Source organism: Chiloscyllium punctatum, chromosome 32 (assembly GCF_047496795.1).
Source record: "Chiloscyllium punctatum isolate Juve2018m chromosome 32, sChiPun1.3, whole genome shotgun sequence".
In the NCBI taxonomy this organism is placed as follows: Eukaryota; Metazoa; Chordata; class Chondrichthyes; order Orectolobiformes; family Hemiscylliidae; genus Chiloscyllium; species Chiloscyllium punctatum.
Genome location: NC_092770.1, coordinates 46126156 through 46140639, shown reverse-complemented (window position 1 = coordinate 46140639; position 14484 = coordinate 46126156). Strand labels below are relative to the sequence as shown.

At 38.0% G+C, this 14484-nt stretch overlaps 1 protein-coding gene across 11 annotated transcripts in view; it reads right to left on the bottom strand.

Moving 5' to 3' along the window:
• Window positions 1-14484, bottom strand: part of dcp1b (decapping mRNA 1B) — a 90432-nt gene that overhangs the window by 39706 nt on the left and 36242 nt on the right. For all 11 annotated transcript variants that reach the window (XM_072552256.1, XM_072552248.1, XM_072552249.1 and 8 more), the window contains one exon: window positions 5445-5572. In XM_072552256.1, the coding sequence (XP_072408357.1) occupies window positions 5445-5541 (97 nt within the window). In that variant the 5' untranslated portion in view covers window positions 5542-5572. The remainder of the gene's footprint in view (window positions 1-5444; window positions 5573-14484) is intronic.

Below are 14484 nucleotides of genomic sequence, written 5' to 3'. Positions count from 1 at the left end.
TAATCCTATTCCTTACAGTTTTATGGTTCCCTGATCTAAAATCATTAATAGATATTGTAAATAGCTGGGGTCCACTACTGATTCCTATGGTATCCTATGTATCACTGCCTGCCATGTAGAAAAAAAATCCATTTCTTCAGACTCTGTTTCCTGTCAGCCAACCAGTGATTTATTCATGTCATTACAAAGCCCCCAATTCCATATGCTTTAGTTTTACATTTTTATCTCTTACGTGGGACCTTAGGAAAGGTGTTTAAAAAATTCAAATAAATGACATCCACTGGCTTACTCCTCATCAACCTTACTGGTTACATTTTGGAAACAGTCTTGTCAATTGTCAAGCATGATTTTCCTTTTGTAAATCCATGCTGACTCCGTTGGATTCTTTCACTATTTTCTGAGTTATTAAATCTTTAGAACGGATTCTAGCATTTTCCCTACTACTGATGTCAGGCTAGCTGGTCTTTAATTCAGATTTCCCTTCAACCATAAGAACTGTTCCAGATTAAACATTGGCAGTCATATTTTAAGATTCTGTATCTTTTATTTCTAGGGCTAATTCTTTCAGTATTTTGGAAGCGATTTCATCAACTCCATTTCCTCAGTAATACAGATTTCCTTCAGTTCCTTACTCTCATTAGATTATGCTCCCCAACAATTTTTGGGATGCTATTTGTGTCCTTCTTTGTGAAGACAGAACCAAATATATACTTAATGGTCTCTTTGTTCTCATTATAACTTCCTCTGTTTCAGCTGAGGCTATGGTGTAATATTCTAACTAGTTCCCTAAATTCTGATTGGAGAACCACATTTCCCTTCCTACCAGTCATGGGTACCAAAGTGGATCACAATCTCTGGCTGTTCACCTTCTCCCAGAAGAATGCCCTGCAGTTGCTCTATGACATCACTGACCCTGGGGCCAAGTCTACAGCCACAGAAACATTTGTGTGTTTCCTCAGCATATTACTCTTCCTTTCTTTCTCCTCCCTATCACTTGCTCTAACATTCCCTTATTCCTGATGTGCCTTAGTTAAATTTAAGTATCAGTAGTTCTTTAAAAATGAAATGTTCTTCTAATTGACAGCAATTTAAAGACAGTCCCAAATAGCAGTTTCTTACCAATGAATGAACTTACTGAAACATAAGAAGAAAAAAGTGCCTCCTCATTACCATTTGCCAAACTCCCCACTCCGTAAACATTCATTCTTGCAGTAAACAGTTTTTTGCCTCTGCTAGAATTTCCATTTGGAATCAAATTCCCAAATACACTCACTACAGTCTCTGTTTCACTCAAGGCGAGTCTATTTCATACTAACCAGAGAGACAGAGATGTACAGCACGGCAACAGACCCTTTGGTCCAACTCGACCATGCGACCAGATAGCCCAACCTAATCTAGTCCTACTTGCCAGCACTTGGCCGACATCCCTCTAAACCCTTCCTACTCATATACCCATCCAGATGCCTTTTAAATGTTGTAATTGTACTAACCTCTACTACTTCCTCTGGCGGTACATACAACACTCTCTGCATGAGCAAGTTGCCCCCTAGGCCCCTTTTGTATCTTTCCCCTCTCACCCTAAACCTATGCCCTCTAGTTCTGGCTTCCCCCACCCAGAGAAAAGACTTTGTCTATTTATTCTATCCATGCCCCTCATTATTTCATAAACCTCTATGAGGTCACCGCTCAGCCTTTGACGCTCCAGGGAAAACAGCCCCAGCCTACTCAACCTCTCTCTACAGCTCAAATCCTCCAACCCTGGCAACATCCTTGACAATCTTTTCTGAACCCTTTCAAGTTTCACAACATTCTTCCTATAGGAAGACGACCAGAACCACATGCAATATTCCAAAAGTGGCCTAATTAACGTTCTGTACAGCTGCAATATGACGTCCAAACTTCTATACTCAATACTCTGACCAATAAAGGAAAGCATACTAAACGCTGCCTTCACTATCCTATCTACCTGTGACTCTACTTTCAAGGAGCTATGAACCTGCACTCCAAGGTCTCTTTGTTCAGCAACACTCCCTAGGACCTTACCATTAAGTGTATAAGTCCTGCTAAGATTCGCTTTCCCAAAACTCAGCACCTCTCATTTATCTAAATTAAACTCCATTTGCCACTCCTCAGCCCATTGGCCCATCTGGTCAAGATCTGGTTGTAATTTCCAGTATCCTTCTTCGCTGCCCACTACACCTCCAACTTTGAAGTCATCTGCAAGCTTACTAACTATACCTCCTGTGTTCACATCCAAATCATTTATATAACTGACGAAAAGTAGTGGACCCAGCACCGATCCTTGTGGCACACCACTACTCACATGCATCCCTACTGGATAAAGACTCAGTTTGGGCCAAGATGAGTAACAGTAGGGAAAATAAAAATCACTCAGGAGTGTGGTCTAGGGCCCCTAAAATGTAACCAAAAAGTTGGACGCTGTATCTAAAATGATATATTGGGTGCTTGTGATAAAGAACAGTAATAATCATGGGTGAGTTTAATCCATCTATAAATTGGAAAAAGTAGATTGCCTGCAGTAGCCTGGATGATGAAATTATAGAACATTTGAGACAGTTTCCTTGAACAGCTCATTTTTGGAACCAATCAGACAGTAGGTTCTCAAAGTATAGCCTATCAACACCTGAAAACTGTGTGGCAAGTCAGGAAATGATCAATTTGTTACAGTATTTAAAGATGCAGCTACATACTTGAAGGATTGATTCAGGTGACTTTTCAAAGTACATAGATAGAGCTTTGATAGAAAAAGTAATAACATTACTCTGAGGTTCACCATTCAATATACTGAAGAATTACCTAGTTTCTGGTTGTATACTTGTAATGTTTTATTTCCATTTTTTTTTCTACATATAAAAAGGGGTTCTTGGGAGCAGAAACTGACATCAGCTGGTGGAACATGCAGAGGCCATCAGCTACCTTGATCACGACATCACCTAATATCCAATTTAATAATCCTGAAACAAGTGTAAGAAGCTCCCTCTAAAAAAACACCTACTCTCATTACAGAACAAACAATTTTGCATTCATAATATTTGACATATACACACAATGTATATAGAGATACTCACATAAAAGATGACACCATGAATTTTGACTGAAAAAAGTTTTTTTTAAAATAACATAGCTCATTATAAGTTTAACCCTAATATCTCAGGGATTAAAAAACATGTTGATTATGATTTAATTAAATATTTAATTAAATTAAATATATTATGATTTAATTAATAAAGAATCTTTTGAGTTTCTCTCTCCCTATACCAGCAGCAATCCCACAGCCAATCTGCAAGGCTAACCAGTGTCCTCCTGATCCACCACAATGCATTTAAGAACAACAAGAATACAGCTCAATTCAAAATAAAAATTGTGACATTTACCATGAAGACTAATAGTTGTATAGCAACGGGAAAATGTAATGTTTCCAAGAAAATAATTTGAGGCGAGAAAAAGATATCCAGTAAACTAGAAACGAGAGAAAAAGACTTAGCAAGTGACATCATTTGAATATGGCAGAATGTATCAATGAGTATAAGCAAAATGGTCATGTTACCTACAGAATTTTCAATTCAAAATCCTTAGTGAAGCGAGGAACCTTGAATTCTGAGTTAGCAAAGTAATGTGGATGCTGCATAAGATTCATGAAGAGGCACACTTTCGTAATTAATCAGAAAAGAAAACATTCACAACATCTTTACAATGTCAATAAACTTTACCATATCAACAAACAACAGCTAACAGGATTCAACAATGTCCACACAACGAGTCACAAGACGTAGATCACAATGTTTTCATCTTGATCAGCAGATGGCAAAATTAAAGCCAATGATGATAATCAAGTACAAAACTCTCAAGGAGTTTTGGAAAGACATTGTCACTCACGTTCATGCAAAGGCTGGATGCATAAAAGCTATTGTGAAAAATAAAGACTAGAGAAGATTGGCACTTGAAACCATGAGCACTGTGCAAATAAAAACATAACCCACTTTGCCAACGAACCAGCTTGTGATGAGGTTTACCAACTCCAATGTGATATTTATTCTCACTGGGCATATTTAATGGGTTTGATAGTTCATGAAACTTCACCATTGCACAAGTAATCAACCTTTGTACTATTAATGATGATTTTATTTATACTGTGTCAAATTAAATGGATATCATTTGCAATGTTGGAAGGTAAATAAATGTTAGAGAATTAATGCAATTTCATTAGTACTATTGGCTTTTACTGTCACTTTGGACCCAAATCAATCATGCATGACAATTCCTGAAGAACATTATCCATTTCAAAGTCAAAGTCAATCTCATGAGTTTGGCCTTAAAATGTCGAACTTTGACTTTCACATGGATCTATCCTGTGATTCCAATACAGGCAGAGATAAGGACAGAAACCCTTTCTGCCCCAGTTGTTGGGTCTGATGTCAGCTCTTGTCTCAGGGGCCTGAGTACGGACACTACTACTTTGTATTCTACAGAAGCACAAAGTACGCCAAATATTTATATTTTTAATGGCTCAACACACTGAATGTCAGTCAGTCCTGTTATTCATCTTTCATTTGTTAATAACCTCTTCAAAAGTAGTATTTTTTAACCAGAGTTATTAGATCACCATATTGTTATAAATAAATTAGCAGTAACAAGTATTTAAAAATTTGTAATTAGGAAACAAGGTCTAAAATACTCTGATTCAAATAAAATATTAATTATTTCTGTATTCTAATATGATGGCATATGACCGAGTCAAATTTCAAAATGAAATGTGGCTTAATAGATCATTTCTTTTTGTATAGTTGGTTAACATGGTGGTTAGTCACTGAGGCATATTCACATGAAACTGCAAAATTTCCTTTAATAAACAGAACAGTTTCAAGAAGGCAGCTCACCACTACCACCTTCAAGGACAATTAGGATGGGCTACAAATTTTGGTCTAGCTCTCATCCCATGAGTGATTAAAAAACAAATTGAGAATGCCACAGATACCATGACTAAAATTGATGTGCTTTTACTAATTGTCCAAGACTATGACAAGTGTTATCACTACCATAGCTCTAATTAATAGACCAGGAGGAAAAGAAATAGTTACAAAAAAAAAGCTGGAGAAACTCAGCAGGTCTGGCAGTATCTCTGAACAGAAAGCAGAGTTCGTGCTTCTAGTCCAGTGACCCTTCTTCAGAAAGTATATCTGACCCCCTTTCTCCACAGATGCTACATCACCTGCTGAGTTTCTCCAGCAATTTCTATTTTTCTATCCAGAATCTTTTGCTTTATAAAAGAAACAGCTACTTTTGTTCAATTCAAGTCAGTTTTGTTAGTTCAGGAACATGAACAGGCAAGCTAAACTGTATCGAAAAGTTTAAACAATGTCCGACATATCAAATACAATTTTAACAGATATGCACAATTATAAAAAAATCTCTCTCAATCTTACACTGTGCATTTCTATAGAGTAGAAAAGGGTCTTGTAACTGAAAGTCCAAATCCTTGGTAATTGGTTCAGTCCTGTTCTCCACATTAAGTCTGTTCATGATGGTAAAGCCATGCCTTGGAGAAGCAGATCTGGAAACAAAAGCAGAGTCAGAAGAGCATTAACAAATAATTGTAAAAATGACCACCTCATACTTAAATTCCACTCCTATTAATTAATCCAAGTACACAGATTATGAAAAAATATCTACAAATAGAAATATTATGTGTGTAGATTTTTTTTTCCCAAACAACCTGTTCTGAGACATCTCTGAAGCAGGTGGGACTTAAAATTGAGCTGTACACTTGATAAAAAACACAATCTGCAGTCATGTTAAAATATGTCGGTTTCTATGCTGTATGACTCGTGTGACTGTCGGTCCAGGGCTACGGACACTACTACTTTGCATTCTACAGAATCACTCCACTGCTTTGTTGATTGTTAAACCAGTTTATGCCTTTGCAATCTTGCTTTAACCTTTTTTAGGACTAGTTTTGCCACCACTGGAATGGAAAATTAATAATCTCTAGATGTCAATGTTGTTGAGTTTGAGCAAGTCAGAACATTTAAATCTCTTGACTGTAAAACCTCATTAATTTAGAAGGCACGTAAATTCTGTACTTTGGATTAAGTTTCAAAACTGCATTGAAATCTGACCCCGGTGCAAAAACAAGCAATCCAGAATTTTTCAACAAATGGATGACCAAAACACTCTTCTCATTATTATGCCAAATAATTCTATAACACTGATGATTTTTTTTAGAAACAAGCGATATTCAACTGCAATCTACAAACCACGGTGGCACAGTGGTTATGACTGCTGCCTCACAGCGCCAGAGACCTGGGTTCAATTCCCACCTCAGGCGACTGTCTGTGTGGAGTTTGCACATTCTCCCAGTGTCTGCATGGGTTTCCTCCGGGTGCTCCGGTTTCCTCCCACAGGCCAAAAATGTGCAGGGTTAGGTGAATTGGCCATGCTAAATTGCCCATAGTGTTAGGTGAAGGGGTAAATCTAGGGTAATGGGTCTGGGTGGGTTGCGCTTCGGTGGGTCAGTGTGGACTTGTTGGGCCGAAGGGCCTGTTTCCACACTGAAATTAATCGAATCTAATCTAATGTTTGAGTTCAAAATGGTCAAGTAAAAGCTAACAATTTTCATGATTTGTAACAGGACTAGGGAAATAAAACAATTCTCCACTCCATCACAGCACCCAGTAGTTTTGTGGCGTTGGAAGTCTGCCTGAAATCTACAGAAAGAAATCAATGGCATTACTGCTACTCCAACCATAAGACACAAAAGGTTTCTTCAAAAACTGAAGAATGAAAAGAATACTTACGTGAAGTACTAAAACCAAGTACAAAAAAGCCAATATGCTCATACTAAATATGGCATATCAAGGCAAGTTTGGATGATATACCATGAAGTTACACTACAAGAAATGCTTACTGTGAAAAACAATTTCTGAAAAAGAATTGCTGTATTATTCATGCTAACATTGGCCAACAATCACATAATCCATTCAGCAAGGGAGGAAAGTAGAATCCAATGTCAACTGTTTGTGGCATTGTAACTTTATGCTCTTCACAACTGAAACAGACACATTAGACACGCATACCGTCAACTCTGCAGCAGCAGGTAATTCTGATTACACATTCCCTCAGCTGACAATCTATCGATGGAGTTGATAAAAGGAAGCATGTGAAAATTATTGATGCCTTGTGAAAGGATACTGTTGCTCAGGAAAGTAAGAATGAGGAAGACGCCTGAGCAACTGGGTCCAAATGAACAAGTGAAGACAACCAACTCCATTATGGGCTCTCACTCTTTTGTGATTTCACAATACAACTGACAATATTGTGATCACATATGCAGTCAGCAATAAGAAAATCTCATTAATGAGATACTTAATGAAAAATAATAGAATTTGCATTGCATAGCTTATGTAGTGTTCATGCTTCAAAAAGTCTGACTTGAAACATATTGAATATTTGTTTTGCAACAAAAACCTTTCACGTTGATAGAGTATCTTGCCATGAGTAAAAGTGAAATTTTGTTTTAAAAATCAAGACGTTTGATGGAACTTTAGTAATTTATTCACTTTACAAACTAAGCAAAACATACTCTTAAGTATAAAAGTGTAATTGTTTAAAGGTTTATATTTTATTCCTTCATAGCAAGCTCAGATATCAATTCTTTGACAGGGTATTATTCTTTAACATAGATGTTAAATTTCTTTATATGCCTATTACAAAAGTCAACTGCAGTAAGAATGGATATGGCATCTAATCTCTACTAAACCTTTGAATTTCTACATTGAGTATTGGGGGGTAAAAAATCAACAAAGTTGCTGCCTCTAAATATATATGATGGCGGCATGGTTAGCACTGCTGCCTCACAGAGCCAGGGACCCGGGTTCAATTCCCGCCTCGGGCAACTGTCTATGTGGGTTTCCTCCCACAATCCAAAGATGTGCTGGTCAGGTGAATTGGCCATGCTAAATTGTCAGATATAGAGTAAATATAGGTCTGGGTGGGTTACTCTTTGGAGGGTCAGTGTGGACTTATTGCGCCGAAGGGCACGTTTCCATACTATAAGGAATCCAATCTAATATAAAATGATGTTTCACACTAGAAAAATTTTATCTCTGGGTGATATATATCTAAAAGTCAATTATTGCAGAAACAACTTTGTTCAGTTTACAAATATCATAACTGAGAATTCTAACTTAAAAATCCTGGATACCGTATTGTTATATCCAGATGTGAGATCAAAATATAATTGAGATGACAATTTTAAAGATATATTTATTGTAAAAATCAGTTCTAAGATGTAGTATGATATTGAATACTGTATCATAAAATCTCTACAATATTTCAAGTCATTTCTGGGATGTGACTGTTGTTGGCTAGGCCAGCAATAATCCCTAGTTGCCCTGGGAAGGTGGTGGTGAGCTATTTCCTTGAACTGATGCAGTACATTTGGTGTAGGTGCAGTTGAATCCACAATGCTGTTTGGGAGGGATTCTGGAGCTTTGAACCAACAAGACCGGGGGTGGGAGAAAAACCCATTATATATGGTGAGTGCTCAGGAGAGAAGCTTGCTGGGAGTGGTGTTCTCATGTACCTTTCCCTTTTGTTCTTCCATATGGTAATTGTAGTTGGTTTGGAAAGTACAGCTTAGGGCAACTTGGTGAATTTCTTCCATGCATCTTTAGCTGGGACAATGCTGTTGTAGTGCTGCTACACAGTCAGTAGTAGTAGAGAAAGTCAGTGTTTGTGGAAATGGTGCCAGTCAAGCAGGTTGCTATGTCCTTGGTGGTGTCAAGCTTCATGACAGTTGTTGGAGTTGCAGCAATCCAGGCAGGTGGAGAGTTTTCTATCACTCTCACTCTCGAGTCATGCCTTGTGAACAAGCTCTGGGGGAGTCGGAAGGTGAGTAACTTGCTGTAACATTCTTAGCCTCTCACCTGCTCTTATGACCACAGTTAGTTCATTTCAAGTTTGAGGTCAATGGTAATGCCAGGGTGTTGATTATGGGGATTCTGTGATGGAAATGGCATTGAATGTCTTGGGGCAATGGTGAGATACTTGCTTGTTGGGGATGGTTATTACCAGGCACCTTGGTGGAACTTTTTCTTCCCATTTTTCAGCCCAATCCTAGATATTGTCCAGGTCCTGTATTTGTAAATTAATCTGACAAGTTTCAGTATCTGATGAGTTACGAATGGTGCTGAACATAGTGTAATTATTAATGCACATCCTCACTTCTGACCTTGAGGTGGAGAGAAGGTCATTGATGAAGCTGCTGCAGGTGGTTAGACCTAAGAAACTACTCTGAGCAATTCCAGCAGAGATGTCCTGGGGCTCAGATGACTGATGGTCAACAACCACAATATAACCAATAGAGTTTTCCCCTTGATTTCCATTGATACTCATTTTGCTAGGCCTCCTTGATGGCACATTGTATCATTGATTTCAAGGCCATTCATTCACACATGCCTCTAGAGTTCACCTGTTTTGTCTTTGTGATTCAAGTCTGCCATTAAATCACAAACTAAGTGGCTCTGGTGGAACCCAGACTGAAGAGAAGCAATAATCTGCTCACTTATTAAATGCTCTTGACAGTGCTGTTGATGACACCTTGTACCACTTCACTGATTTACTGAGAGTATACTGAATGGTAATCAGCCTAGTTAGATTTGTTCTACTTTTTGTGTACGTGACATACTTGGGCTATTTCCACTTTGTTGTGTTGATGCTGGTACTACAGCTGCCATAGAACAGCTTTGCAAAGGTGTAATAATTTCTGGAGCACAAGTCTAAGTACTTTTGACATAATGTTGTCAGGAGTCAATCCTTTGCAGTATTGGGACCTTTTTATACATTTCTGGATATCATGTGAAGTGAATCAAATTGGCTGAAGACTGGCATCTGTGATGCTAATGCATCAAGCACTTCTGGCTGAAGATTGTTACAAATGCTCAAGCCTTCTCCTTTTCGAACTGTTGTGCTAGGCTCCTCCACCTTTGAGAATGGGGACATTTATAAAGCCAGTACGTTGTTCAGATGTCCACCCATTAATAATCTGAATGTGGCAGGATTTCAGAGCTTAGATTTGATCTGCTGGTTATGGAATCACTTCACCCTATCACTTGTCTGCTTATACTACGTGGCACACAAGTAATACCTCATTCTTAGGTCAGCCTGGTGTGGTTCCAGGTATGTTGTCCTGCACACTTAAAGTCATAGAGATATACAGCACGGAAATAGACTCTCGGTCCAACTCGTCCATACTGACCAGATATCCCAACCCAATCCAGTCCCACCTGCCAGCAACCGGCCCATATCCTTCCAAACCCTTCCTATTCATATACTCGTCCAGATGCCTTTTAAATGCTGAAACACTGTTTTTTCCTGAGGGCTGTCAAAATTTCTCAAAGAAATGTTTTGATTATTGTGGCTACTATTTCATTGTCACTAACTCCTTTATTTATGAGATGCAGTCATCGTGTCTGTATGTCTGTTGACCTATAGGATCTTTGCAAACATAGCAGCAGAATTAGAAAAATTCATCAAATCAACTCTCCATGAAACTTAATGCCACGTCACGCAAGGGAAGCTTAAAGTTCAAAAGTATCACAGTATTTAAATTGGCCCAAGACAACAGCCCTAACATAGCAACAGTAACTGACACACAGTTCATTAAAACAAACACAGTAATTTGCAAGGAATTCATTACATGTGACTTTAAGTTTTCCTGGATCCAAGTTAGGTATTTGTTGTCAGGTTTCCCTTCCTTTCCACTTTGCACCCACTGGCTTCTCCCCATTTCCTCTCCCATTCTGAGCTCACCTGGAAGATGTCCACTTTTACCAGCCTCACCCTGCAAACTGGCTCCATCCACCAATGATCCCTGGCCTTGCTCTGCACATCTACTGACCAACTCCCTCGTTCCCCACACCTGGTCACCATCTGTAAATTCATTCCCCCCACCTAGCCGGAGGAAACTCGCGCATACACGGGGAGAATATCTGTGTGGAGTTTGCACAGTCGCCCAAGGTGGGAACTGAACCCGGGTCCCTAGTGCTGTGAGGCAGCAGTATAACCACTGAGCCACCATGCCGCGCGATTCTTTTCGGGCAGGATGATGGAAGCCAAAAAAAATGTGTAATTACATGGTCCAGTACATTGCTGGTAAAGCTTACCAAGTTCCTTTAACAATCTGAAATCTCTTGGTTGAGATTTTATGTTTGCAAAACATTGAATAGGTAAGTTCATCTTGATGAGGGATTAGGATAGTAAAACAATTGACACATGAACCTTTGTTTCAGTTCTAATGGCCTAAATCTCTTTTCAGTTCTGACAACTTAGTGCCTTTTTCTCCAACACTGTATACTTCTTGAGGCATTTAGTTTTTCAAAAAAAAACCTAACTTACTGGTCACTTGAACTGCATCTCAACTTATTGTTGTGAAATGGCACCCATAGGTATGTCACTGACATCAGTTACAAATTTCAACGGTTTCTTATAATTTGATGCTGCTAAAACCAGTGCAGTTGTCCACACAGCATTCAAATTAATTTCTCCACCTAAATTGTTGTATTTCATTAATATTCAAAACAAAATCCCAGTAAAATCTACTCATGCAGAATTTTGTATTTTGGCTTAAGCATAAGAAAATACAAGAAAACCCTTCTTTTTTCCTTCTCTGGATGTATCTTTGGGCCCCTAGGTGGCACAAAAAAAGAAGCTGCGTCTGCTTTAGCAAATTCACTTTTAGTTAGATTTTTGATCAAATTGGCTCCTTTTATCTCATCAGTTTGCTGAATTAGTATAAACACCCTTGCCAGTTTTAGCCTAATTCAACCAAATTATCTATACTGTTCCATAATCCTTCATCAACTTTATTGATTAATTGTTAAATGTCGCTGGTGCACATTTCATTTCAAGCAGCATTACAAAAATATTTGGCTTTAGCAGTCAATGGAATTTGCCAATATCTTTAAGTATTCCACATACGTGACAAATCTTGCTTGCCAACTACTCTTAATTTAACTTTCCAATCATGGAACGAGGTATTAATTGGTTCTTGTTATCGTATTGAATTGGCAATTATCCATTCCTTTTGAAACATGCAGTCTCAGCATCATCACAATAGGTGAGCTCGAGCTACTATGTTCAGTAACAATAGTGTCCATCATGAACTTAATCTCTTCCATTAGAGGAGGATATCCCAATTGAGTCTGGCAGGGCATTGTTTTATGGGTAACACATCAACACCACTTTTAACCAAAAATGATTTTGCTGGTGTAATCACACCAATCAACTTGGGAGTCTTTTATAACTTTTTAAGTCAGTTTCATTGTTTCAGAGGAGATAGCATAATATTCTAAAATTTTAATAAACTTTATTATGAAACTGGAGGGTTATCATTTTAATTTTTTATTTGATTCTCTCTTCAACTGTTTTGATACTTTCAGTTCAATTTCTACACCCTTTGCAACTATGAATACATTTCTATCAGACTATCATAGTATCTCTTGAACATATTAAAAAAAAACTTATTTATCCACCTGTCTAAAGTTTACTACATAATTCACGGAATAACATCCATGCTGGGGTAAAAGTTCTGTTCTGAATTCGTGATTCTTCTGAACTGAAGTCAAATCTGAACTTTAGCCCCTAATATACATTTTTCCTGTCATATGTTATCTGTAGTATAACATTCATTCATTTGGATCAAAGTTCTGTGAGGCACTTGACAGGAACACATACAATTTTGGAAATTATTTCTTTAGGTCATTATTCCAAAATGGCTTCCTAGCAAAACAGTTATCTTCTCAGAACTGAAGCCACAAAACTGCCTATTTTAAAATTCCAAATTCCCAAATGACAACATACAAGTCATTCTTCTGTATTATGATGGTTGTGTTCTTGTGCAACTACACATTACAGAAAAATCACACCTTAGAAACAGCACTGAAAGTGTGGCAATGTAATTATGTTACAGCCAACACATGTTTTAACAGTTCATGCTTTAGAAACAGTGTCCCCAATTAGTCAATCGCATTATAGTGAATTCATTTAACAAAACATTATAGCAGAATGACCTGTACAATACATCTTTTCTCACACAGTACCAGGTTCAAAATTATTTTCCTGGCAATAAACAACATTCTATTTCACTCTTGACTGTGTGTTTCTGTAGAGAAGTATGCATGCATTTGTATGTCCATGCACAGAGTCTTTAAAAAATTGCTATCATATAGATCATAATTTAAATACTGAAAAATATATATTTTTCTAAACTTGCATAAGATGATTTAACAAATTGGCCCATTATGCCTACAGCAGTGTTTCTCACTGCACTTCAATGCTTTTTTTAATCCCTGTATCCTCCAGCTGACAAACGTGTTGCATCATCATTTGCTGAAAGTGCAAACTAGTAACAGTATGGCAAGGATAACTGGATATCTAGGATGTCAGTGAAATCAAGATTGTACCTGTTTGCCAAATAAATCTAAGGAACAAGAAAGAAACAGAATGTGCTAGGAGAATATAAATATGACATTTATAGAAAAAAAGTCAAATTTTAAGTGACATTTTGTAAAATCTTAAACAATCTGCCAACTGAATGAGTGAGATTCTACAGGCTTAACTGATTACTTGCCAACCACAGCTCAGCTGCCACAATATTAATTATCATATTGCTTAAAATAATGTTTTTTCTAATTTATTTGTGAGTCATGGGCGCCACTAGCTGGCCAGCATTTATTGCATTTCCTGTGGTATCCATGAACAGAGTGCCTGACTGGCCATTTCAAAGGATAGTTGTGAGTCAACCACAAGGTGGTGGGTCTGGAATCACATGTTGGCAAGTACAGATAAGAATGGCAGATTTCCTTTCCTGAAGGACATTAGTGAGCCAGATTTTTTTTCTGATAATCGGCAATAGGGTGGTACGGTGACACAGTGGTTAGCACTGCTGCCTCACAGCGCCAGAGACCCGGGTTCAATTCCCGCCTCAGGACTGACTGTGTGGAGTTTGCACATTCTCCCAGTGTCTGCGTGGGTTTCCTCTGGGTGCTCCGGTTTCCTCCCACAGTCCAAAAATGTGCAGGTCAGGTGAATTGGCCATGCTAAATTGCCCGTAGTGTTAGGTAAGGGGTAAATGTAGGGGTATGGGTGGGTTGCGCTTCGGCGGGTTGGTGTGGACTTGTCGGGCTGAAGGGCCTGTTTCCACACTGTAATGTAATCTAATCTAATAGTTTCATGGACATTAGTAGATTCTTAATTTTTTAAAAATTAAATTCAAACTCCATCATCTGCCATGGTGGGATTCAAACCTTGTCTTCAGGACATTAGCTGAATTTCTAGATTAAATAGTCTACTGATAATACCACAAGGCCATCAACTCCCCTTATTACTAGGCTTAACATTCTATGGCAAATTTAATGTGAAATTTGCAGCAAGTTAAAATTATCATAAAAATTTAGAAAAAAAAGA